Source organism: Podarcis tiliguerta (genome assembly GCF_965153285.1).
Source record: "Podarcis tiliguerta genome assembly, chromosome: 14".
Lineage (NCBI taxonomy): Eukaryota > Metazoa > Chordata > Lepidosauria > Squamata > Lacertidae > Podarcis > Podarcis tiliguerta.
This window is the reverse complement of record NC_139547.1, coordinates 43,265,314-43,293,252: the sequence shown is the minus strand read 5'-3', so window position 1 is coordinate 43,293,252 and position 27,939 is coordinate 43,265,314. Positions and strand designations below refer to the sequence as shown.

Sequence of the window (27,939 nt, the reverse complement as noted above, 5' to 3'; positions counted from 1 at the left end):
TTTCTTTGTGGAAGTTGCTGTGTGCAAAATGGGGTATGAATAGGCTGTCCTTAATTTCCTAATGCGGTCAGATAGCCACCTTCATGAAACAGAGGGATATCATCTCAACTTTACAAACATTTTGTCCCCCACAGAAGATGAATGATATAATTTTATAAACTTTTCTCCAGAGTCAAGAAAGAGGAAGAAAGTCCATTAAAATTGTAACAATGACTAATTTTATTTTTCCAGTAAAATATTCACATAACATTATCTGAGAAATGGAATGACACATGTTTAATTCAGACTAATTTTAATTCATTTGCACATAAATACTTTAAAATCTAAAAACCATATGATCAGAATGTAGAGTTTTAGTAGAAATTTGATTCTTACAAAGCAAGTATTGCTCTACTACTGTCATTATTCCAGACAGTAATATGACTAATAACCTGTCACAGTAAACCAGAATTCTTTCAGGATATTTTAAAGCCGTCTTCAAAAGAGTTTGCCCCCAGCTGATCAATCCAAGAAGAATATATTGTTGAACTGTGTTGCACAAAGTTTCTTTACTTCTTCTGAGGGGAAAAAAAGAGGAAATATTATTTTAAGACTTAGAAGTATGGCACCAATTACAAGCTACAAATTGATCCTGTGTGGCTTTCCAGTGATGTCATTTACGGATCACGTCACTGAAAAGCCACACAGGTTTGCATTTTCTCAAAGGTTCAGCTTAAATTTAAAATCACTGTTGACAGAATAAAATCTAAAAGCCTTCTGCATAACCCCTTCCTCTCCATGCACCAATGTAATGCAAGAAGTGTGTTGTGCAGTTCAAAAGTCCACAGGAACAAACCTTGGCTCACCATCATGACTTTTAGGTGATAAACAAACCATGAGTGCTGATTCACAAGCTAGTCTCTGGTTTGTTTCCTCCTTGGCACACTCAAGGGAGCAACCACATGAGGACTTTTGAGCAGCATGCTCATTTACATTAAACCAGGGGTCACTAATATTTTCAGAGCCATGGGCACATCTGCAAACTGGAGAAACCACATATATCCACCGCAACCTATTCTATTGGCTACAATCAACTTCGTTGGACTGGTCATGTTGCGCAGATGCCTGATTATTGTCTTCCAAAGCGACTACTCTATTCCAAACTTAAAAATGGAAAGCGTAATGCTGGTGGTCAACAAAAGAGGTTTAGAGACTCTCTCAAGGCAAATCTTAAAAAATGTAGTATAAACACCGACAACCGGGTAACACTGGCCTGCAAACGCAACCTTTACCAAAGGTGTCATGGGCTTTGAAGACACTTGAACTCAGGACGCAAGGGAGAAATGTGCTAAGAGGAAGGGACACTTGGCACACCGTGATCAACTCCCGCCCAGAAACCAATGTCCCCACTGTGGAGGGACGTATAGATCCAGAATTGGCCTCCACTTACGGACTCATTGTTAAAACTGTGTTCATGGAAGACAATCTTACTCGGCTATGAGTGATTGCCAAAGAAGAAGAAGAAGAAGTTTGGCTACAATTTACATGCTTCTTTCAAAATGTATTTCAGAGCCAGGGGAGGCCCTGTGGGCAGCAAGGCACTTGTGTGTCCATGCATGACATTAAATTCTGGTTTAGTGATGTGTGAGCCAGGCTCTTGTAACCCAGCTCAAGTACATTGTTGCTGTTTGGTCGTTTAGTCATGTCCGACTCTTCGTGACCCCATGGACCAGAGCACACCAGGCACTCCTGTCTTCTACTGCCTCCCGCAGTTTGGTCAAACTCATGCTGGTAGCTTCGAGAACACTGTCCAACCATCTCATCCTCTGTCGTCTCCTTCTCCTTGTGTCCTCCATCTTTCCCAACATCAGGGTCTTTTCCAGGGAGTCTTCTCTTCTCATGAGGTGGGCAAAGTATTGGAGCCCCAGCTTCATGATCTGTCCTTCCAGTGAGCACTCAGGGCTGATTTCCTTCAAAATGGATAGGTTTGATCTTCTTGCAGTCCATGGGACTCTCAAGAGTCTCCTCCAGCACCATAATTCAAAAGCATCAATTCTTCGGCCATCAGCCTTCTTTATGGTCCAGCTTACACTTCCATACATCACTACTGGGAAAACCATAACTTTAACTATACGGATTTTTGTCGGCAAGGTGATATCTCTGCTTTTTAAGATGCTTTCTAGGTTTGTCATTGCTTTTCTCCCAAGAGGCAGGCGTCTTTTAATTTCATGACTTCTGTCACCATCTGCAGTGATCATGGAGCCCAAGAAAGTAAAATCTCTCACTGCCTCCATTTCTTCCCCTTCTATTTGCCAGGAGGTGATAGTTGAAATAAATGAATACTCTACTCTTGTGTAGCTCTGATGCAGTTTCCCTCCCCTGTGTCAATTTTAAACTGTAAGCTCCTTGGGACAGAAAGCTGTCCCCTTATGTTTTGTAAAATATGATTTCTAGATATAAGTAATGAAAGTGTTTTAATAACACTTAAAAGTGGTAAAACTAAAAAACCCACACTTTTAAAAAAGTTTCTTACCATTCACTTCAATCAAGTTTGCATTTTTCTGATTCAAAATTACATACAGCTCCCGTTGATCAGATTTCTTGCCAACAATCCAGTAGTCACTCATTGCTTTCACTATGATTTCCTCATCATCATCAACCCTAAAAGGAAGAAGTTGGTATGTGCAAATCTTAGGATACCTCAAATAAGTAACAAAGGAATAAAACCAAGCAAAAGACAGTAACTAACATATAAAGCAAATTTTAAACACCAGCAAGTGGATCGAGCTTTGGTTTATTGTTTTAAGTTTTCCTCAAGTCTTAATATATTAAGTAATTCTTATATCTGTGGTAGGATCTGTACCACACTGACACAGAATTCCTGGAGTATTTGCTAATAATAGGATCTAGCAGCTTCAACTACTGGGACTGCAAAAAACATTAAACACAGCTTCACCTCCTAACAGAAATTTGCCTGTTCAATTCTGCGGCACCACACAAATTCCATCTAAAATTCTCCAGTTGTGATATGTATGTATGTATGTATGTATGTATGTATGTATGCATGTATTTAGCCAATGTGGTCTATCTGACAATGTGCTGAGCCTGGATCTGGGAGACCTCTGTTCAAATCTCACCTCACCATAAAGCTACTGGTTTACTTTTAGAAATTCCTTCACTCCCTGCCTCACTTTCCCTATCTGTAAAAAGAGGTAATAATATAATGATAGACTTTACAGGTTTTTTTCTTCTTCTGAGGATGAACAAGATAAGGAAACATTACTCACTCAGAATCTTTAGTAGTAGTGAGATTTATAACTATTAACATACTATGGAGATTTACACTCCTGGTGTATTACTTTGACTACAGCATTACGGCTAAGGAAGAAGAAAATTGCTTCCAAGTACAGTGGTACCTCGGGTTAAGTACTTAATTCGTTCCGGAGGTTAGTTCTTAACCTGAAACTGTTCTTAACCTGAAGCACCACTTTAGCTAATGGGGCCTCCTGCTGCTGCCACACCGAAAGAGCCCGATTTCTGTTCTCACCCTGAAGCAAAGTTCTTAACCCAAGGTAATATTTCTGGGTTAGCGGAGTCTGTAACCTGAAGTGTTTGTAACCTGAAGCATCTGTAACCCAAGGTACCACTGTATGCACTGCCAGATCTAACTATGCAAACAATGATATTCAGATTTTAACAAAGGGGGGGGGGGGGGAGAATGCTACGTCACCTGGTGAAGTCACTGTTGATATCACCAAGAATCTTCATCAAGTCAGGATGAACCGATGTGAGCGAGATATTGGGTGTTCTCCTCAAGTGAATTGTACTTTTCTCTGCTAGGTTCATGTGATTGAAATAGATAAATTTAAATTGAGGTTCCTTCTCCGACCTAGGAAACAAAAAAGGAAGTGGTCATGTAAGCAAGAGGAAGGCCATTTTTGCAAAGAGAGTTGAAAGTCTATCTAGAGTGGCTTACTATCATATTGCCATATGATTTAATTTTTAAGTCAGGATTGAAAAATTGTTCCCTGAAGCCATTAAAATATTAGCAGCTGTCAGACTCCGGAGTGATGTCTACGGTTTGCTAATGCCACTTCAGAATCAGGGAATTCAGAAAGGCTAAGGAGCTGATCCTGAGAACTGCTGAGCCAGAAACAAGAAGTCGGGTGCTGCAGTGCAACAGCAGAGAACATGAGGCCTTCATATTTTGTGATACATTTCTAGTGAGGTCCTCAGCTTGGCCCTGACCAAGCTACCAGAGTTGGGAGATCAGCTTGACTGACAGCCCTTCCCCAACCTGGTGTAATCTAAAATATCAGGAGGGCCAGCATGGCCAATGGTTGATTATGGCAGATGTTATAGTTCAGCAACACCTGGAGGGCATCAAGTTGAGGAAGGCTGCTCCAGATGAAATTGGGGGGAATGTTGTCTTTTGGCTAAAAGGTAAAGGGACCCCTGACCATTAGGTCCAGTTGTGGCCAACTCTGGGATTGCGGCACTCATCTCGCTTTATTGGCCAAGGGAGCCGGCGTACAGCTTCCAGGTCATGTGGCCAGCATAACTAAGCCACTTCTGGCGAACCAGAGCAGCGCACAGTAACGCCGTTTATCTTCCCGCCAGAGCGGTACCTATTTATCTACTTGCACTTTGACGTGCTTTCGAATTGCTAGGTTGGCAGGAGCAGGGACCGAGCAACGGGAGCTCACCCCGTTGTGGGGATTTGAACCGCCAACCTTCTGATCGGCAAGTCCTAGGCTCTTTGGTTTAACCCACAGCGCCACCCGCGTCCCATTTTCTTTTGGCTAGAAGACCCTAAAACTCAGGTTGGCCTACAAGGCATTCCCTGCCCTCAAACAACATCTAATTGTCCATCTGCTGACATTACTGGGGGGGGGGGGGTTGCTTTGATCCTGCCACTTTGCCACTGCATTCCCTTGGTGAAGCAGACCCCTGCAGCCAGCCAGACTGAACCTTCTACTCATCAGCTGGTGAGCAGAGTGTTCAATCCACACTGGTGAAGCAAAACTGCTGTGCTGCCACGATGGGTTGACTTTGACAGGTAGGTGGGATTGCTTACCTATCAGCCACCTGACATCATCATGGCCTGCAGAGGTAGGGAGATAAAGAGGTAGCCTGCTGGACTAAAAAGGTTCTCCACCCCTGCTATAGTCCAAGAAGCATTTGTTCTTGTTCAGCAGACCGAGGTCAGGAAATGGTTCAATATTCTGGAGAAAGGTTAGGAAAGCCATAGAGAGTCTTGTATCATGTCTAGCCCTGCACTGTCGACTTTGACTTACAACAGCCCTCCGAAATTTCAAGCATCACCTGCTGCCTGATTCTATTCACTAGAGATGCCAGGTATTAAACAAGGCCTCTCTGCATGCAAAGCATATCTGTTCCCTCGTTGCAATGCAATCACATCCCAGCTAAGATCTGCTGATGGCTGCTTGCTCCAAATTCAACAGGTCAACATTTGCTAAGCAAAACTACATAAAAGTTTAAGTTTTAAAAATATAATACAAAGAGACTGCACTTTGAACCACAAAATGCACCCGTAATTAGAGATTTAAAGGCCTGGGGAGGGGGGAATGGGAAATAAATCTGGTTTCCCCCCCTTATTTGTTTCTGAAGAATTGAAGAAGATTTAAAAAAAAACCCTGCCTTTTCCTGTGTCCCGGCCTTTAAACATTTACTGCAATCTGAGAAACACATGTCAGATCAGGAGCTGGTCAGTTTGATCATTCTAAACTCTATAGATACTAGGGTTGATGCTGTTGTCTACAATTCTGGAAAATCAAATGTATTTTGACATTTGCAGCTTGGTGCTCCCCTTGCAATAAATGTCACATGACACCTCAAACTAAAGCTGGTTAACTTGCTCCATAGGAGATCAACCCAGCTGTATTAGCACTAAGAGACGCTGCAACAGGTTCTCAGGATGCCACCACATCAAAGTTTAAGGCAGGCTTAATCAGATAAGCTTCCATCACTCTCATCTGCCAGCACCATTTAAAAAAAGCGAGCAGTTTGGTCCAGTTACAAGCAGAACTGACAGCTTTGATAGATTCAACAGTGGGTTTTTTTAAGATGATGAGCAACATATGTCCCCAGGGACAAATACTAAACTAAACACACACACACGTAACTTTAAACTGTGGCTGAATCTCTTAAAAGTCAGTAGACACCATAAATGTTGGGGTTTTGCTACAAGACTGAAAAGCAGCTCAGAAACGGAACAGGAAAAAGGTTCCTGGGCATGTGTGTATGGCTCCAAAGCCTTTATAGGAGCCCCAAGGTTTGACTTCTTTTGCTTTTTAAACATAAGTTTATCTGTCTTTTAAGATCCCAGAAGTCATAAGGGCTGGCTGTAGGTTTTCTGATGTGCTGAACACAAAAGGTCACATCCAGAAAGCAATTTTCCTGACCTCCCAGCACATGAAAATGTGATGTAATCAATAGCAGTAACAAGCAGCTAAGAGACAAAAAAGGCCCCCACCCTAGTGGTTACTGACTTCATTTCGTTTGGTGGGGGCACTCAAAGCAGCCCTGTGAAGAAGAGCCTAAGGTCTGGGAAGGTACGTATGAAACCACTATAGTAACAACAGCCTTTTGGTTTCCTAGTATTTTAAGCCTCCTGCCCACATCCCCAGTTAATCACTTGCTTTCACACTATTAGTGGCCCCAGCTTTCAGAGAATGTCTTTGCAACAAGCCCCTTGAGTCACAGAAGCTAGGATAGTTGTTTGGTCAGTAGATCTCTTATGGTTTGTTTATATCTTACTTATAAAATTTAAATGGTGTTTCATTATTGTGCATTTATCTGCATTTCAGCTTGTCCCATGCTCTGAGCGGTTTCCCGCTTGCCCTGCTCATTTCGCAGGGATAACCCACTCTTTAGTGCTAAATAGGAGCGATTGTCAATCCGGAGAAAACCTGAATTGCCATTTGCTCTGACTGAGCACTAAAGAGCAGCTTTCCCCAGAGGAAAGCAGCAGGACAAGAGGAAATGTGGATGACCTGAGGCTTCTGAAGAAAAGGGTCTCAGGAAACAGAAATGTTAACTGTTTTTACTATTTAAAAAAGGAGCCTTACCTTGTGACTTCTTGCATAGTCCAACTGACTTAGTACAACTGCTTTCTCATTCTATTGCAAATAACAAGGGCTAACCTTATCCCCCTCCAAAAAGGAATTTTCTTCTTGAGTCACCAGGCAGCAAGTTTAAACGAGTGGCAGGCTAAAAGGATTCAAGGTTTTAGAACTCTGGAGCTCAGGGCCCCTCCACCCATCCTTTTTACTGAGCATTCATGGTGAGTTGTGCTCATGAGGTTATTGGGACAGTGACATGCGGCTGCACTTTCAACACCATTTGCGCCTGAAAAAGTTTCAGGACAGTCATACTGCTTCATCTGCAGCAAGTGCCTATCCCTTGGTCTCCTGCTGAAGTCCTGTAACTCTTCAAGCCACAAATGGCAATAAGGCAGTAACAATGGGGAAGCGTCACAGAGCAACTCATACAGTGGAACTGATGGGTAGACAGTCCAGCACAAACCCACCACTAATGCGGTTTTATTGCCTCAGGGTGCTTCCAGACGGTCACTATTTTTGAGTGGGTTTCGATCACATCCCGGAAAAACCAGGCTGTGCAATTACAGCTGATTTGAAGCTTTTGCAAAACAAACTAACTTCCCCCAAAAGATTGGAATTTTTCTAGTAAGCCAAGTGATGGGAAAATGCTTTGATGCAACACTGTCTAACCTCCCCACAAACAAATCAGGATGAATGCTCATTAAATAGTCAACATCTCTAAGCAAACAGATCAGGCTTATTAAAGAGGTTGGCCGAACCTCGACAATATGTAGAAGAAACCTGCAACAAAACACCAGTTTGGAGGGACCCTTACCAGGAACAGATTTCTGCTGCACAGTCATTTTCACCATCAAATAGGTTCCCCTAACCTCAGGGAGCTGCAGAGTCAGCTGTGTGTCTCTCCAAGGAAGCACAGCCATTGGATAGGAGAAGGCTAGCCCTTTTATCACCCTGGTTGTTCAGAAATGGGCTAGGAGGCAAGGTTCTAACCTCTCTCCCCTGCCCCATTCCTCATACATCCCAATGTGTGCCATAAAACACCAGTGAAAACTGCATGCTCCTTGCCCCGCTGTACTGCTTTGACCATGCAGGGGTGAGTGGGTGGGTGGAGCAACACCATACCTATTTTTTTGAGGCTCCTTTGCTTCCCTGGGGAACATACCTGATAGGACACCTGAGAGGAGACCTGATGGGGCAGTGCAGACCTCTGTGGCCTGGCTCCCTCCCCGTGCATTGCATCCATTTGCCTCCAAACCTGGGATGAGAATGAAACCAACCAAGCAAATCTACCTTTGTCATCCTTGGAGGACAAGGTCTCTTTCTTGACACTAGGGCAAAGTTTGCAAAGAAATGCCTCTACTATCCAACCTGCAAACAGCCACGAATTGTATAAATGGGCTCCTTATCTCTGGGGAGGCAGGGGGACCCAATTTATTATAGGGGATGAGAAATAAGGATGACAGGAAAGAGGATGCTGCACTGCCACAAGGTAATAAACTGGGGGTGGGGAACCTTCGGCCCAAAGGTCTAATCTGGCCCACTAGCCATTTTGCCCCAAACCACACCCACATGCCCCACCAGCTGAAGGCATAACTGTCATCTGAGGGCAGCCATTCCCCCTTTGTACAGTGGTGCCTTGGTTCTCAAACTTAATCCGTTCCAGAAGTCCATTCCAAAACCAAGGCGCGCTTTCCAATAGAAAGTAATGCAGAATGGATTAATCCGTTCCAGACTTTTAAAAACAACCCCTAAAACAGCAATTTAACATGGATGTTGCCATCTAATGAGACCACTAATCCATAAAATGAAAGCAATAAACAATGTACTGCAGTCACACAATCAATCAGTAGTTGAAATGGGTTCCACACAGCCACAAAAAACAAAAAGCCACAAAAACGCAAAATAAATAGCAAAAACTGACAGACCTTAGAACACTCAAAACAGAAGTGTGGCACTCAAATCACTTACTTCCGGGGTTGCAGTGTTTGGGTTCCAGGTTGTTTGAGAACCAAGGTACCACTGTATTGTATTTTTGTTTGCTTATTAAGACTGTAAGCCTGTAGGTGGGGAGTGTCTTGTTTTGATTCCGTGTAAGCCGCTCTCGGGGGGCCTTTTTGGCCGAAGAGCGGGGTACAAATGCTCCAAGTAAACAAAATTAAAATAACTTTGATGTCATTTTCCAAACAGTTTGCACTGACGCCTTTCAGCACCAACCAGCTGATGGGTGCTGAGAGACATCACCTTTGAAGTCCATTTCCAAGTGGTTTGTATTGAAATCACTTTCAAACAGACTTCAGAAGGTGAGGCCCTTTCAAGTTGTCAGCTGCCCTCGTCTACCTGCCAAGAGTTGTCCTGCAGGGCTTGGGGGGGGGGGGGAGAATCCAGTTCCCATCTCTGTATTATATAGAGCATTTCCTCACCCAGCTGTAGCCACTGGTGGTAGACCCAGCTACCAGCTGCACAGCATTGCTTTGCATGCAGCGGGCAAGAAAATAGTAGCAGACGTGCTGCCAGCCGAAAGGCAACAGAGAAAGAGGTAAGCAGGCCCTCCATCAAGATACTGCCCATGTCTGCAAAACCGGCATCTTATAGAATTGTTGTGCTGTATACATTCTTCATTGAGTAGATAAGAGCATTTGTCTCTTCAGACAGGCAGAGAAGGCTTCTGGATAAGGACTAACAAATTGGAGGTGCTAAGTTATTTGGGGATAAAATGCAAAGGGACTGTCCTTTTCCACATTGTGACAAGGGTTCCGGAGGCCTTTGTCAGCTGAAGATCAGGGGGAGGGAAAGTTTCGAAACTTAAAAAATAACACAGAATTTTCAATATGTTGCCATGAATATGATTTGCTTCCTATTTTAGGCAGCTCTTAAAATATCTGCGCCCTTGTTAAAAAGCTGATGTTGTGAAACAGAAATAAAGAGAGTACCAACCCTGACATCCTTTTGTTGATGTTGTATTGTTCGCATATATCTGAAGCCAATACTGTGAGCTGAGGCCCGACAATGCTGTCAAGTTTACGGCAAAAATCCAACGTAGGCTGTGTAGAGGCTGTGAAACAGTTTGGGAAAACAAAACCAACCAACCAATGATACTTCCCTCCTGTGTGCCACAACCACATCACATTTAGAAGATCACACCAAATATTTACAGCAGGAATTGGCAATCTGTCAACCTCCAGGTGTTGTTGGACTGCAACTCCCGTCCTTCCCAACCACTGGCCATGCTAACTGGGGCTTGATGGGAGCTGGAGTCTCAATGACATTTGGGAGGACCAATCGTTCCCCAACCCTGATTTACAGGGATAATGGAGCAGATTCAACTGTTTGTTACACTCGAGGCACTGGGATTCTGTATATGCAGAATAAGAACTCATCCCTAAGAAGCCCCACCTGACCAAGAGGTGATGTTAGCACTGAAACAGCTGGAAGATCAGATGATCTAACAATTCTGTGCATAAGAATATTTAAGAACCTACAGCATTTTTTGAAATTCCCTGTACTCTGCAGTTTCTTATAAGCAATCCTCACTGAATTCAGTTGTTCTTACTTCTGAGTAAACATATATTGGATCAGGCTGTCTGCTTCTACTCCATTACCCATATTTACCCTTTGATGACTCATTAGCAGAGTGCCAGCATCACTGTGGACAGAAATTTTACCCTTTTGACTTGACACAGTTAAAAAAAGAAAAATATTTTCATTATAAGATGCTGGTAAAACTACATACAGCAACATACCATTACAGTTAATGCCCAAATAACCATGGATAATGCTCTAATGTCAGGATTTGTCAAAAAGACTTAAAACTTCCATAGCTGTTTCAAAGAATATTACTTGATACTCACCATCAATCATAAAGCAGACAGCTGCACTCATAGCCTGCAAGGAAGAATACGTTTATCATAATCCGTTTTCTGTCTCATGGATACACTTGACTATTGGGAGTTAAGCTCTGTTGAAGAATGTTGCTGTACTTTCCTAAATTCGTAATTCTGGGGAAGCTCCCACAGGACATGGAGATATTTTAGACCACGACTTCTGGAAGACCTGCGGCCTTCCTTACGCAGTTGGACTCCCAGTTCCCATCCATACCAGCCAGCATGGCCAAAGATCAGAGATTTTTAAAACTGGAATCCCACAGTATCAGGAGGGCCACAGTTAAGACCTATGAAGGTCTGACAGGGGTGGAAGAAAAGGAGTGTCATCTAGTCTGCTATTTCTGACCTCTGACTGACAATGGGTCTCACATACAAGCCTCAGCTTTCCCAGGCCCAGGATCTTAGATTCATATGAACTGCAAAATATATACTGTATTGGTCTGAATATAAGCCGCACGCGAATATAAGCCACACATTTTAAATTCAAGGGGGACAAAGAAAAAGAAGACAATACCCGAATATAAGCTGCTCCCTTAAAATTGGCGGCGACCACGTGGTCTGAGGAAAAAACTGCAGCCCTAGAGGGCCTGCACGGTGCACTGGGAAATGATGGGGGGGGGCTGCCGAAGGCACCCCAAAACTTCCCTGCAGCAACAGCACCCAGAGAACGCCACATTGGCTACCCCTGGGTTCCAGTTCTTTGCATCCTCAGAGACCTCTCACAGTTCTTTGCAGCAATCTGTGGCTTATACTTTATCTGCTGGAATTATAAGTCTCCAAAGCCCGGTGTCATTAAAATGCTCCTCTCCTGAAAAATGAATGACAGCTGGCTACTCTCATTGCTAATTGTTATGGTTAACTTGGGGCTTTTCTGTGTTTCCCAAAAGAGTACTGCAGTGCATGATGACACAGAATTGCAATCAAATTTTATGCATGCTTAGAAATACTTCTGATATTAGTGAATTTACTTCAAAGTAAGTTGGCACAGGACTGCGGCCTTACAAAGGCTCTCAGACAGACATAACTGGAAACAATTTCAGGGTTCCTCCCCAGCTCTATAGATCATATCGCCCAGGAAATGAGAGAAGCTGAACTCTTTCACTCAGGGCAAGATTTCTACATACATACCTAATTACAGAACTGGAGTATAATTTCATTTTTCAGTGAACAGGGAAAGGTGCAATGGTTACCTTATAAACAATTAAATGAAGCTCTTCGTATGTATCCTCTGTGTTTACAAATATTTTGGGAAATCTACATTTCGCTTCTGGATCATTCAGGTTCAAAGGTCCAGTAAGAAACCTGAAAGGCAAAGATGGGACTTTATTTATTTTGTTTATGTTAAAAAAAAAACTATATACCACCTGGCATCTCCAGGCAATGTACAAGAAGGTAAAATGGGCTTGATTCAGACACAAAGCCAAATTTTAATACCTTCTGTATTTGTATTGTAAAATTCTAAATTGTAAATTTACGACACAAATAGAAAAGATGGTATTAAAATTTGGCATTGTGCCTGAATCGAGCCCATGCCCACTTGATATTGCATTGAGCCAGTTATAGATGCAGACTACAGCTCAACTCAGAATGGTTTGATACTGATTTCAAACTATTATGGGTTCAGTCCTTTTTAGAGGTGGAGAGACACACAACTGAACTAATCCACCAAGTTTCCCTTTCCCTTGCCTTTAATTTACTGCAGCATCCAATTAACGTTAATAAGTCAGAGGCTGAAAGGAACTAAATTATTACCTCTGGATAACTGACCTTGTAAAAACAAGGCCTCAAGCCAGGGCTGGGGGAGCTGTGGCTCACCAGATACTGTTGGGCTCCAACTCCCATCAGCCCAGTCAGCATGGCCAGTGGTCAGGGATTATGGGAGTTGTAGTCCAACAACACCTGGAGGTTTCGATTCTCTGGCCCAGTGGCAAGTAAGACTACAACAGATGTAAAACTGCTACCTTCCATAGTGCTGTAGATTTCCGGACATTTCTGTATGTATTGGGGAATCTCTCCCTGCCAACTGAAACAAAAGAGATTGCATGGTTAAGGAAATTTCCCGCCCCCCACTCCTAGGAGAAGAAAAATTGAGCAGTTTTAAAAACAGGAAATAGTAGTAGTTTCCTATTTAAGTAAGCCAAGCCACACGACTCACCTCTGGTTCTATATGCCTTGGAAACAGGGATGTGGTGAGATATTTGTATAAAATTCTCATGTCATCTTGTTCCAATCCACTCCTGGAATGTTAAGAAAGACAACATTATAGCACATGATGACAAGGCTGTCCACTGTTTCAAGCACTGTTAATTGCTTACACATAAAACTGCCACAGGCTTGTCAAAACAAGCTTACATTTCTTGCCCAGCACTTTCTCCACTGATTAACAGCAGCTCTCCAAGGTCTCAGCCAAAGGATCTTTCCCAGTTCTGTGATCATTTATCGAGAGATGCAGCCTGACTGACTTTCTGAATGGAACTCACAGTGACCTGCCACTGAGCTACTGCCCAGCATCATTAATGAAATCAGGCTACACAAAGAAATAGCTCACAGAAGACCCACAAGCTGGCAAAGGCAAAGGCTCACCATCCATAAGTCTTGTGTCTTATGTACAGTATGAACACGACAGGTAAGATGTTGGCTGCCTAATGTAATTTGCAGGAACACCTAACACATCCAAGCTTAGTGTAATGGTTTTGGATTCATGAATATAAACCATAGAGTGAGCACTGGAATCTGCAGAATTAGGCAGAGTTCTGCAAAGCAGACTCATGCCTTTCTGTTCCAACAAACTTGAAAGGCATGGCTACATTTCCAGTTTCACTAAGCTTCCCAAATAAAGGAATGTCTCCGAATTATAAAGCACCACTAGATTTAATAACTAGCTTTGACACACAAGCACTGATAAAGTCTCAACCTTGGTTTATAAACAGATTATGGGTAGGCATATGACCTAGAAACTTGAAAAACAAACCTAGGCTTTGGTCCTAAGTTTCTGATGTGAGTCCGGGGCTTAGCTGACTCCCAATCTCATTCCCTATTTCTCACTGTAATGTACAAAGCATGCCCACACGATTTAGTTGCTCTGGTAAGTTTTCGAATGAATTACTGTGGAACTCCTAACATAAGCTTACTGTAAAAGGGAAGAAGTGAAAAAGGGAGAGGAGGAAAAACAAACCCAGGAAACCCTAATCTGATTTAATTATTTTATGCAGTCATACGTAGATTACTTCTTGTCTAGGCTTGGAGCACATTAGTTCTTGACTCCTTAATCACTTTTGAATAGGAAACCCTTGAACTGCGACTCTCAAATGAAACTGGATGCTTGGTGCAGCTGTGCCGTGTCAATAAACACCCTGAAAAGAAACGCAGCTGAAGGGGAACTGCCAGGTTTAAGTTACAAGGATGCTGCAAACTGTAGACATTTCTTTGTTTCTTTTTAAAATGCAACATTTCATATCAGTGAAGTCATGATGGCAAAAGGGAGCTGTGAATTGCTGGAAAACATGCCACCGTTCCAATTTTCGGGTTCCTTTATTTATTTACACACCTTCATATCTTTTACTTCAAAATTGAAGACTCTGAAGAATGACATTTTTAATGCCTCAATGGACTAATTATTATCAAGATCCTCAGAGACTGAGGATGATATCCCATGTTAGTTGTACTCGGAGAAGACCCATTGAAATCAATGAACTTTTTTTTTTTTTTACTTCAGTGCAAGCATGACTAAGGTTCAATAGAAACCACATTTTCCCTTCCTCCTCTGCACTACTGATTTCAACGTGGAATAGTTGATGTCAAAGCCTCCTGGACTGCTTTGGACAGCTTCCCAAAAAATATTAAAATACCATAATACATCAAACATTAAAAGCTTCCCTAAATAGGGCTGCCTTCAGATGTCTTCTAAAAGTCTGGTAGTTGTTGTTCTCTTTGACATCTGGCAGGAGGGCGTTCCACAGGGAGGGCGCCACTACCGAGAAGGCCCTCTGCCTGGTTCCCTGTAACTTGGCTTCTCGCAAATTATTGGATATACAAAACTAGGTGTCTTTGAGGGGTATGGATTTGAGGCATCTATTCACTCAGGTACCTACCAGATAAGCTGATCATTGTAGAGAAAGGCAGTATATTTGACTATGCTCAAACTTTCTTCCATCTTATTGATGAATGACTGGATTTTCAAGTAAGTCATTTTATCCAATGGGAAGAAGCTGATCCCACAAAAAACATCCAGCAGGTCACATGACTGTAAATGAAGTGTTTGCAAGTACTGAAGAATAAACATAGAAAAGCTGTATTAATGGCTGCCTTTGTTTAAAAACAGCGGCATGAAAGACATGACAAACACAATCTGGCACAAGTCTCAGGCTCATGCCCTCTCTCCTGTTCAGATGCAAGGTGAGGATATTGAAAGCTTCCATTTCTGCTGTGTTCTAGACAGAAGTTACCCACTTTCACCCAAACCTCATTAATAAGCCAGGATGCAAGCTATGGTTTGTTGTTACATCTAAACCAAATAGCCCAGCGATGGAGTTCCTTTCCTTGTTGGACAACAACTAAGACCAGTTAGGAGTTTGTAACAGGAATTACAAAGAAAACCAATAAAAACAGTTGTTCAAACAAAACAAAAAAACAAGGAATGATGGGAGTCCAACATCTGGAGTGCCAGAGGTTCCCCACCTGCAGAAGCCAATCCTAACTGCAGGTTCATGACCGACACCAGTGTACTTTTCACATCTGTGTGACAACATCTCACTGACTTGAGAGCCAGTGTGGTGTAGTGGTTCAGAGCGGTAGTCTCGTAATCTGGGGAACCGGGTTCGCTTCCCCGCTCCTCCACATGCAGCTGCTGGGTGACCTTGGGCCAGTCACACTTCTCCGAAGTCTCTCAGCCCCACTCACCTCACAGAGTGTTTGTTGTGGGGGAGGAAGGGAAAGGAGAATGTTAGCCGCTTTGAGACTCCTGAAGGGGAGTGAAAGGCGGGATATCAAATCCAAACTCTTCTTCTTCTTCTTCTGACTTGTACTAAAAACATTGGAAAATGTATTTGGGACTCTCAGAAATATGAAGCCCACCTTTTTCTAGCACACCAGTGGGCAAATTCCTGGGAGGCATGTCTGGGTACTGTATTTCTCTACGGTGAAAAGAGTAATCATCAGCCAACAATGCAATAAAGGCATGGGTCAAGGCAGTGTGGCACTTGATACAGCTGTGTTGCTTCTCTGTCGCCCGTCTGGAAGCGGACGGCAGGAGAGGCAACTGGCCATTGCAGACTAGAAGCCTCAGAGGATAGATAGCCGGGTAAAAGAAGTACTTCTGGAGTACAAGAAACTGGTCACAAAAGGAAGAAGGTGGACAGAGGAGAGCTGGAAATTAAGAGGAACAGAAAGGAATACAGGAAAATTGCCCTTGCCTCAGACGAGGCAAAGACAAGAGGTGAAGGGAACAGTAAGAGGAGAAACTAGAGTTGTGGAGCCTGCTGGGGAGTCATGTGAAATGAAAGAAAATGCATTCAGGAGTAATAGTAACTACTTCAATAAAGAAAACTGTAGTATAGCATCCTGTAAGGAAAGGATTGCCCAAGCTCTGAGAATTGCTTATGAATTAAGGGAGACTGGGGCTCTGCATATTCTATGGAACTTAATAATAATAATAATAATTTTTATTTATACCCCGCCCTCCCCAGCCAAGGCCAGGCTCAGAGCGGCTTACAAGCAATAACAAAAACAAGTTGAATTACAACTTAAAAACAAAATTAAAATACAACATTAAAATATTGAAACATTAAAATATTAAAATGTAGCCTCCTCGCAGGAGGAGAAGGAAAAGAAAAAAGAAAGAGAGGGAGGGAATCAAATTGGCTCCAAGCCAAAGGCCAGGCGGAGCAACTCTGTCTTACAAGCCCTGCGGAAAGAAATCAGATCCTGCAGGGCCCTGGTCTCATGAGGCAGAGCATTCCACCAGGCCGGAGCCAGAGTTGAAAAGGCCCTGGCTCTGGTTGAGGCTAATCTAACTGCCTTAGGGCCCGGGACCACTAGGGTGTTGCTATTTATGGACCTTGAAGCTCTCCGTGGGGCATACCGGGAGAGGCGGTCCCGTAGGTACGAGGGTCCTAGGCCGTGAAGGGCTTTAAAGGCCAAAAGCAGCACCTTAAATCTGACCCTGTACTCCATCGGGAGCCAGTGCAGCTTGAAAAGCACTGGATGAATATGCTCCCATGGCAGAGCAATAAGGGGGCAAGATCCTAAGAACAGGATCATGCAGGTCTGCTACATCACTCAAATTTAACTGCTCCGTTCTAGCAGTTATCATTTGGCTAAAAATAAAGCTGATCCCCACTAGTCTTTAGGCATATTCACATTTTAAGTACTACAAACAAAACACATTTTTAGCATCACTCAGGAAACAACAGCTTGCACCCAGTTGTAAGTGGGTGCAAAGGTTTCAGAAGTGCAAGCAGGTTTCTTCATAATTATGTTGGAGGATGCACACAACTATATATATATATATATATATAAAAATTTACAGCAAGGCATGTCTGCTTTCAGAGCATTCTACACCATTCAGAGCATTCAGACAACATGGATTATAAGGCCACCAGTGCTGCACAAACTGCCAAATTCTAACACTCTATTGCTGCTTTGATAATAAAAACTTACCCGATGGAAGAATTTCTCTAGTCTGTCTTTTAGTACTCTTACACCTCCATCTTCCATGGCTTTTCGGAATGTTCCATTAAAAAGCTAAGGATTATTGGGGGGGGCGGGAGAGAATAATTGGGAGTATTGAGTCATTACAAGCACATACACTAATCAAGATATAATCAAATGACAAAGGAAGTAGAAGTGCTAATCCTGTAATTCCTGTTCCCTAAATTTAGATGCTTTAGGAGCAATAAATTTGCATTGCACTTATTCACATACAGAATGATTGTGATTAAGGTGAAGCACCAGATTTCTGTGATATCCTCCCCATTTCCTGCACACACCTTAACCAGCATATTGTGCAAATTATGCAAATAGCAACCACTACCTATGTAGGTTTGTGAGAGATGAGTTTACGTGACTTGAGCCAAGACAGACAAGTATTTGCTAAACTAGCAGGCTGGTTTGCAAGGCAAACTAAACTTTGGGAGCTTTGAATGAATTTGCAAACTATGGTTTGCCACTAACCAGGGAGGGAGAATCACAGAAATCACAGGAGTTGAAAGGTCCTTAAATGCTTATCCACACAGTGCTAAACAATGGTCCAAAACGGAATCTAAAGAACACTGCATCTGGTGCTGCACACCTTTTTAGTTTTGTGCAGAAGCACATGGCAAGCTATTTTTTAAAAGAAAAGACTTTCCAAAGTGTTTTGGCATGCAAAGATGTCTTCACTTCAAGGAAAGAAATCCCACCGGGCACACCCAAATGTTTTTGCACATTGAAAGGAAGAAACAAAACAAAACAAAACAAAAAAACCCCAAATGTTTTTGCACACTGAAATTATCTCTCCATGTGTCAATGCTGTCTCACAAGGTTAGCAATTTTTTGAAAAGGGGAAAAATGCACATTGCACATTATAAAGTTAATGTTGTATCCAGCCAATAATCAGCTAATTACAACAGTCCTTTGCCAAAACAGAAGTAGGAATTTGATGTTCACAGAAAATGTCAATGTTGCTGCCATTTTGAAGAAACTGAGATACCCCACCCAGCCTGTTACTTTGAGTGGGACCATCTGGCATCTCCCTTCCCAGAACTGTTTCCTGCAGAGGCCATAATACCTGAATTTGCTCCCTACCCCTTTCTCCTTCTCTTAACTTCTCTATCAGACTGTAAGCCACTCTTTTAAATTACAAACAACTCCCAATTTACACGGGGGTTATGTTCCAAGGCACCATGCATTTAAGTGGAATTGGGTATATTTGAAACACCGCTGGAAAAGCCTGCAAAGACCCTTTTTGTGACGTTTTTGGGTCACTTCCGGGTTTGGCATGGTCGAGCACGTATCGGATGTGCCTAAAACAGTTGCTCTCTTTATTAACTTCCATGAGTACAATTGTCAAAAAGGTGGCTTGTGAATGTAGTAAATAAAGCGTTCAGCATCGAAGAGATGCTTCTGTGACCCAAACTTTGGAAAAGAATGGCACTCCATGAATCAATGGGTATGATCGGGTTCTGCTATGGATGTGCGAAGACAGCTTCTCACACCCCAGCATGAAAACTGACAAAAATCATATATCTAACTTACCTTGTACATGTTATAACACTGCTGTAACACTGAGCTATACACTTTGTCCTGTAAGATAGCCAGAATCAAAGAGTTACTACAAGAAGAATCCTATGAGGTCATCATTTAAAAGGTAAAATTTGCTTTTCTCTGTCGAGACATCAAGAAAAACAGTGCTGCAGCACTGATAACATCAGATCCAAGAAATAATAATAATAATAATAATTTATTTATATCCCACCCTTCCCAGCCAAAGCTGGGCTCAGAAAACATATAGCAGTTGAAGAAATGCTGCACAAAGTTCATAGCCATTGCTGAGAGATCCTTATCTGAGGTTAGCTCATATTTTCCCAGCAGCAGGTATGCTGCATGCGGATCACTGTTCAGGTGAGGTCCACCTGAGTCATATTCTGGGCAGAGGGCACAAATACTCTAACTTTGTCATTGGCATCTGTATACGTCTCTAGAGACAATGGAGTGCACCTGCATGGGTGAAGTCAAACTGCTGGAGAATCACAGAGCATGCTGTGACTGCAGAGACCGGTAACTTCTAACTGCTGCTTCCTGCGCTGTTTTTGCTGCGTTAGCAGCAGCAAAGTAACCTCTCCAGGGCACAAGCCTGGGCATTGTGTACAGAGACAAGAAGACCCCTCTCTCGGCCTTGCTGATGTGATCCAAAGAAAGCAGAGCATCACATAGGCACCAGCTTGGCTGCAGGAGTTGCTGGAAGGCGCCATCCAACCAGATACCCAAATAGGGCACACTGTGGACAGGTGGGGAAGGAGAAACAAAAAGCACAAGCGATGCTAATAATTACCAGTAACTCTTCTTCTTGATACTCAACAACCGGTTTACCATCTTTGTGTTTTTCTACTATGGGATTTCGTACAACCTTGAAAGTGGAACAAAACAGACGTTATTCATTGATTTAGAGTTGCTGGCTCAAGGTGATCAGCAATACACTAAAAGAAGAATCAAATACAAAAAGGAGACTAAATCTCTAAAAGTGAAATCCTATGTATGCATCCTTGGGAGTCCTACTGTGCTCAAGGGCTTACACCTAGGAAAACATGTGTAGGATTGTAGCCTATGTTACCCGACACCAACTTATTCTTTTGAAGCCAAACTAATGGAGACCTCTCTGTCTAATTTATTCAAGTCTGTAGTGTATCTATTATATCTTTATTTATTTAACAAAATTTGTATCCCACTGAACTGTAAATAATACCTCTAAGCAGTTTACATAGAGGATATATTAGAATCGCCAATAGAAATCAGTGTTAAATGCACGTTTATAAAAGCAAAACGAATAAAATCAACCATTAGATTATGCATTCTAAAATAAAGTTGCAGATTAAAATGCATATCAGCTTTACATGTCTGGGTAAGGTAAAGGGACCCCTGACCATTAGGTCTAGTTGTGACCGACTCTGGGGTTGTGGCGCTCATCTCGCTTTATTGGCCGAGGGAGCCGGCGTATAGCTTCCGGGTCATGTGGCCAGCATGACTAAGCTGCTTCTGGCGAACCAGAGCAGCACAGCCGTTTACCTTCCTGCCGAAGCAGTAGCTATTTATCTACTTGCACTTTGATGTGCTTTCGAACTGCTAGGTTGGCAGGAGCTGGGACGAAGCAATGGGAGCTCACCCCATTGCGGGGATTCGAACCACCGACCTTCTGATCGGCAAGTCCTAGGCTCTGTGGTTTAACCCACAGCGCCACCCGCGTCCCTTTTACATGTCTGGGTAGGCTGGTCTAAACAGAAATATTTCAGCAGGTTCCAAAAACAATACAGTGAAGTCACCTGCCTGAGCAGTGAGCAGAGATTTGCAGAACACAGCAGTTGCCACAGTAAAAGACAGTTACAAATGTGGAACGAACATCATGTGTCACTTGTATATCCAAGTGGCTGAGCAGATATATATGAGGTAATACAATCCTTTAAGTAAACTGGTCCCAAGCTCTTATGGGCTTTGCATACTAACACCTTCAATTTGGGCCAGTAACATATCAGCAGCCTCTGCAGTTCTCTGAGCAACTTGTGAAAAAGGTTGTCTATTTGTTTCCAAACTCAGTGTAAACTCAATTTGAAGTGCTGGTGTTAATTTTTAAAGCTCATAGTGCCTGTAATGGCCTAGAGCCAGGTTACCTCAAGGACCACCTTCTCCTAAAGGAATCCCTTCTCCTAAAGGAATCTGCATGAACCCAAAGACTGGCTTTATTGTCACCACAGGCACAAGGCAATTTTGGTGATGGCCTCATATAACAACAACAACAACAACAACATCTGGCTGTGTTTCCCCAGCCACTCTGGGCGGCTTCCAATCAAGTATTAAAAACAATACAGCATTAAATATTTAAAACTTCCCTATACAGGGCTGCCTTCAGATGTCTTTTAAAGATAGGATAGCTGCTTATTTCCTTCACATCTGAAGGGAGGGCATTCCACAGGGCGGGCGCCACTACCAAGAAGGCCCTCTGTCTGGTTCCCTATAACCTCACTTCTCGCAGTGAGGGAACCGCCAGAAGGTGCTTGGCGCTGGACCTCAGTGTCCGGGCTGAACGATGGGGGTGGAGACGCTCCTTCAGGCATTGCGGGAGATAACTAGAGCATGCACCACTCTGGCAAGACAGTCCATAGGCAGGTAGGGTCTCAGCCTGCATACCAGGTGGAGCTGGTAGACAGCCACCCTGGACACAGAATTAACCTGTGCCTCCATGGACAGCTGAGTCCAAAATGACTCCCAGGCTGCGCACCTGGTCCTTCAGGGGCACAGTTACCCCATTCAGAACCAGGGATTCCCCCACACCTACCCGCCCCCTGTCCCCCCAAAACAGTAATTCTGTTTTGTCAGGATTCAACCTCAATCTGATAGCTGCCATCCATCCTCCAACCGCCTCCAGGCACTCACACCGGACCTTCACCGGTTCTGATTTAAAAGAGAGGTAGATCTGGGTGTTATCTGCATACTGATGAACACCCAGCCCAAACCCAACAGAGAAGTCTGTTGGGCTCCCTCTCGTCCCACTTTTAAACAGGCTTTGGATACCTACTAGTTCAAAGCATTTTTAATGCCTGCTGCTTTATTTTTATTTGGTTTTATCCGAATGCTGTGTTAATTTGATGATCTCCTTCTACTGGTCAACAATAGAAAATGGCCTTTCATACTGCATCACGGTGTGGTACGCTGGTTTGACATCAACTGATAGGAAGTGCCTACAGAGAGTGGTAAATACAGCACAAGATATTATGGGCTTTCCCGTGAATCCGCTGGATGAAATAGCGGAAGAATGTTGCCTCAGGAAGAAAATTCTCAGGGATGATTCACACCCTGGCCGGCACTTTCTGGATCTCCTGCCCTCGGGCAGAGGATATAGAAGCATGATTAGTTACACCAACAGGGTAAAGAACAGCTTCTATCCGTGGGCTGTTAGGCTGCTGAATGAAAAGAGAACAACAGGGCAACTGACTTTCGGGTTTGGTGTGTGTGCGTCAGTAAACGAGGGGAATTAAGACTAAGAGAGCTGAGTGGGGGGTGCTCATGTAGTGTCACTGTGTACAAGTTGTACAAGTGACAATAAAGTATTTCAAATTTCAATTGTTTTAGTTGCATGGTTTTATTGTTTATTTTGATGTTTTACAATGCAATCCTAGAGATCAGCAGAACTGAGATCAATAGAACCTACTCCCAGGAAAGTGTAGAATATTAAAGCCTTAGTGTTGCAAATTGTAACTGATTTTGTTCTGTTTTTCTATTCCAAAGGGCCTTTTGAGTATAACTACTTATAGAAAAGCATAAAATAATTGTGCTGTTTCAAGTTCTTCCCTTCCACTACATAATCTCCAAAACACTACAGTATTTGTGGAGCATAATTTCATGTCGTCTTTGAGAAGGTGCTAGTGGCATGCAATGTTTAATATCTGGACACTGGAGATGTAGATTTAATCCTTGCTTAGCTATATGGTTCACAGGATAGCCTCAGGCTAATGATGAAGCTGGATTATGGTGCAAGGATACTTTCAGGGCCAGTTCAAGACATTTTGCTGCCTGAGGTAGAGCAGCAAATGGTTTCCCTGCATCTGCACCTCACTCCCACTTCCCAAGCCAATGAAAGTCAATTTATTTTGGTACCAGAGATAATTATTCCACAAACAGCTTTCTTCCTCCTTGCCATTAAAAGTACAGTAAAAATATGTTAAATAATGAACAATCTGCCAGCCTTTCATGACAACCCAATTTTGCTGCCACACATTACCCAATAGTAGGGCTGCCCCTGTGGGAACCATTTACAAATAAGCAATGAGAGGGGAAACATAAGCAAATTATGTGTCCCCTCTCCATATTTCCATTCATGTCCAAAAGGGGAAGATGTGCTTTCTCCCAATGTAAAGTCAGAAGGCTCCTCTCCCCGCTTTAGAATACTCAAAGCAGCTGTGATAAATCCTAAATAAATGCTTAATAGAACAGTATCATGCATTAAGGTACCATAACCATCCAGAAATTTTCTTCGGGTTCATTGAAGAACTGTCTGTTTTTCTGGGTGTGTAGAGATTTTGCCGGTTTTGAAGGACTAAAGGTCCTAAAAGAGTAAAATATTACATGAATGAACACTTTAGATATTGGAGTGTTAACCCTTACCTATTAACTAGGGATGCAACATATAATTGACTAATTGATTTTAAAATAAAAAGTCTAAATATATACTCCAATTAATTGAACGAAAGACCTGCTTCTTCTTAAATGGTGACTCCTAAAACACATAGGTGCATCATAAAAGAACAAAAAAGGAATGCTTCTTGTTTCAGAACTACTGTTTCGTCAATATGTAAGCATAATCTGTGTGAGAACCAGTGTGGTTTATTGATTAGGGTGTGGACTAGGTCTAGGAAAACCCAGGTTCAAATTCCCACAAAGTGAGGATAAAAAGCGGGTGGCAGGAACCATTTATGCCACCTTGAGCTCCTTGGAGGAAAGGCATGCTATAAAAGCAAAAAATAAATAGAAACTTACATGATTAATTGACTAAGATTTCTCTAAACTGGGTGACAACCTACAACTAATCAAAGTATAATACCAGATTGCCTTGCTTGAGCGCCATCAGAGCAACATGCTTTTTAAAACTTATTTGAACATGCACCTAACACATTTTAGGTGCCTTATACATGTAAATAATTAAATCATAAATAAATGGGATAGGCAAAAATATGGAACTTAGTACCTTGTGAACTGAACTATGGCTTCACATAAACCAACACTTCTAATTTTTTCATTCTTTTCAACTTCATTGGGGTAATAAAAAAGAATCTTCTTTTCTTCCTGAAGTTAGAAAAGTAAACAGCAACAATTAATACAAAATAACTATGTTCAAATAAAGTTATCTAAATTAAGTCCTGACACCTCACATTGTAATTGCAGTACAATTCGTGGTAATCCACTTTAAGAATTCAGCCAAATCCTTAAAAAACGCCTTTCTGCCCAATCCAGTGTGCATTTTACTTTGTTGTTTACTATAGTGCATCTATTAGAAACGTTTTTTTAAAGCCCTGGGAATTTATAGATGCACATGTATAACATAGGTGAAGATGACAAGGAGCTATTTATTCAGGACAAAATTATCCAACTAGTCTAGGTACATCCACAGTTGTCAGAAAGGAAACTCCCATGTGGAATGCCAATGCAATCTCTTTAGATACAAAAGTATCCCATTTTAGTGGCTGTCAGAAGGTCATCTGCATGACCATAGCTGTAAAAGTGGCCCTCTATGTCAGCCCAATGGCCCATGTAGTCCAGCTTCCTGTTCTCACAGTGGCCAACCAGATGCCTTCAGAAAGCCTGTTAGCAGGACCTTTTGTATGTCTTTTAGATCCAAGGGTAGGATGCCCTTTTTTATTCTACAGTGGACCCTCGAGTTACGTACCGCTCTGGATATGTAACTTTCGGGTTGCAAACGCAGCAAACCCAGAAGTGTATACTTCTGGGTTTCGCAGTGCGCATGCGCAGAAGTGCTCTACTGCGCCGCATGCATGCGCAGAAGTGCTCTGTGCACCGCGTGCTTGTGCAGAAGCACTCTATTGCACCACATGCGTATGCAGAAGCGGCGTCTCCAGTTACGGACTTTTCAGGTTAAGTATGGACCCCTGGAACAAATTTAATTCATATCCGGAGGGTCCACCTAGAAAAGTTAAGAAATAATACTACATCTAAGGATAGCTATCATTCTATGCCATGGGAGGTTCGTCTGGTCTCCTTGCTTTTCATTTTCCATTATCTGCTTAAGACATTTTTGTTTAGTCTCTCCCCCCCCCCCATTCATCAATGCTTTTAAAAAAACTGATCTGCCCATTGTACTCTTTTATGGCCATATTAAGGTTTTTTTTAATGTAATTTGAATTTGTCTTATGAATTTATTCCTACTCACCTAAGCACACTCTCTTAGAATGTTGGATATAAAACATCTTAAATAAATAATGCACAACACCACAAAGTTCCCAGGTTTAAGTAAATGTTATACCTGGATCTTGTCCTACTGCCATCTCCACTCTACAATACAACTTAAAGTCTCGAAACCTGGTGATGCATTGGTTGCATTAGATAGGCTTGCATTAGAAATGAAACACATACCATACACTCACAACACATTTAAAGGGTATTCTGGAGACTATACTTTACCCTCCACAAATCTACAATTCCCAGCATCCTTGACAAACTACAGTTCCCAGAATCCTTTGAAGGGGGAATTCTCAAATTATTTGAATGTGATTAAAAGGTATGTGTATGCATATGAGCAAATACATTTTAACTTATGTTCGGCGCTTAAAGAGAAAAATGTAGGCACTTTAACAACTGTTAAATAGCACCGATTGATTAATTAATTTACTTCCCTCTTGCGCCTAATCAAGCAGGCAGCTTCCTGCCACTCTTTATAAAAAGTTTTCAAAAATGGTGTTTTGCACTGTTAAACTCTATGCTACGCCTGCGAGGAGGTCCTTTTTAAATGCGAGGATTCTTTTCCTTTTCTGAAAAATAAGAAAATTTAAAAAATATAAAATATTTTAAAACGCCTTTCTGGTTTAAAAACAAAACAAAATATTATGATTCGACCTATTTGCCAAGCAGCCTGTCATTTTAGAGTCTTTGGGCTGAGAGACTCCTTCCTCGGATCTGCCCCCTCCGTCCATTCCCGTGTTCACTCGGCAGCCGGAAAAGCCACCGCGCTACGTCTTTCCGACGTGACGTTTACCCGTGAGCTAAATATCGATCCGAGCTTAACTGCATTGAGCATCTGCGAAAACAAACCACCTCTGCACTTCCTTCCCGAGACTGGCTTTGCAACTCGTTGCGTTGCTATCTTTGGAAAAGCCAATAAAAATCGATTTATTATTTTTTTTAAAGGGAGAAACGAAGGAGAGTAAATGAGAGCAATAAAACCGACGACAATAAGGACGCTTCGCCTCCCTCTTCGGAGCCTGTCACGCCCCCCCGTTTCGCAGCCTTCGCCCCTCAGGCTGAAGGGCCGCTTTCTCTCTCCCCACCACCTCCAAAGTCGCCCCCTTACCTCGCCTTCTTTGGGGCCCAGCCGGGGGTTGTAGATGAAGAAGCTGAGCAGGGCCGGCGCCAGCTGCTTCTCTTGCCCGGCTCCCCCGGACGCCGCCATCCTGGGCCTGAGGGGAGAGCCTCGCCTGCTGGGCCCGCCTGACTCCGACGCCGCCGCCGCCGGCGACCATCGGAGGAGGAGGCGGGGGGAGCGGCTCTCAGGCGCCTGCCACTGCCGGCCAAGGAGCTCCCCTCACGGGCACCGATCCGCGCCTCGCCGCCCCCGACACTTCCGCCGCTTCGTCCGCCCCGGAAGGGATGCGGCGCCGACCCGGGCCTGCTCCCTTCGCCTCCCGGTTCCCTCACCGCGAGGGCCGCGGGGCGAAGAGGCCGAGAGGGCGGCCTGGAAGGGGGTGGGGGTGGTCGGTGTCTCTGCCAAGGTCTGAGGCGCCTGAGAAGCGAGGAAGGAGGGGAGAAAGGCTTTCTCGTGCTTTTGTGTTTCTCCCCCCAAATTGCTTATTTTTATTTATTGAAATTATATGCCGCCCTATACCGGGGGGGGGGGTCTCAATGCACTCAAACACTAAACAGAAGTCCAAGGAGAGGCACTCTGCACATGCTCAGAGGGACCCTGGTTAGTTGGTGTGGCCTAGGGTTGACCTGCTTGGCTCAGGTTGCAATCCTAGCACACTTACTAATTATTATTATTATTATTATTATTATTATTATTTTATTCATTTACGGGTTTTTAAACTTTTTTTCCAGCACGCAAAAGTGGCAGCAAAACAAGCGTAACCAGAAAGAGGAAGCATACAGACATTTGCAGGTGTTTATCTCCCATAAATGTTTCCCAGCGAATGTGTAATTTCCGTTTCCCTCCACCTTTCTTCAGAATGGGATTGGCATACCAGTTCATTCGGATGATCGTTTGCGATGCATTATCAGCGCCTAGGATTTGGCCAGCAAACACCTCCCCACCCCCTCAACAGTAAATCAGGTTCTTAATCATAAGACAAAAATGTTGTAAATCTGGTGCTGATACAAAGGGATTTTGTGCGCGGCTGATGTGTCATTCTCAACATCGGTTTAAAGATGGTGTTACTGTTGGTGCCCTTCGTAATGAAATGTTTCGCTGGACGTGCTAAGAACTGTGACTCCGTAAGTTTCCCTTTGGACCAGGGTCACTGCCAGCGACAGGAAAGTGGTAATGCTGCTTAAGATCTGGTCTTAGCAAAAATAAAAACCGGTTA

The 27,939-nt window shown here is 43.0% G+C and overlaps 1 protein-coding gene across 1 annotated transcript; it reads right to left on the bottom strand.

Annotated features, from left to right (window-relative positions):
- Positions 1-195: 195 nt before the first annotated feature.
- On the bottom strand, positions 196-27,123 carry CCZ1 (CCZ1 homolog, vacuolar protein trafficking and biogenesis associated). The gene is made up of 15 exons (XM_083413627.1): positions 26,712-27,123; positions 24,375-24,472; positions 23,642-23,735; positions 19,974-20,048; positions 19,178-19,225; positions 17,603-17,686; positions 15,037-15,212; positions 13,101-13,182; positions 12,907-12,968; positions 12,136-12,247; positions 10,913-10,946; positions 9,999-10,116; positions 3,710-3,868; positions 2,513-2,640; positions 196-557 (listed from the first exon to the last, which is right to left on the bottom strand). The coding sequence occupies exons 1-15, from the start codon at positions 26,808-26,810 to the stop codon at positions 502-504; spliced, it is 1,425 nt and encodes a 474-aa protein (XP_083269753.1). The 5' UTR covers positions 26,811-27,123; the 3' UTR covers positions 196-501.
- Between the last annotated feature and the right edge of the window lie 816 nt (positions 27,124-27,939).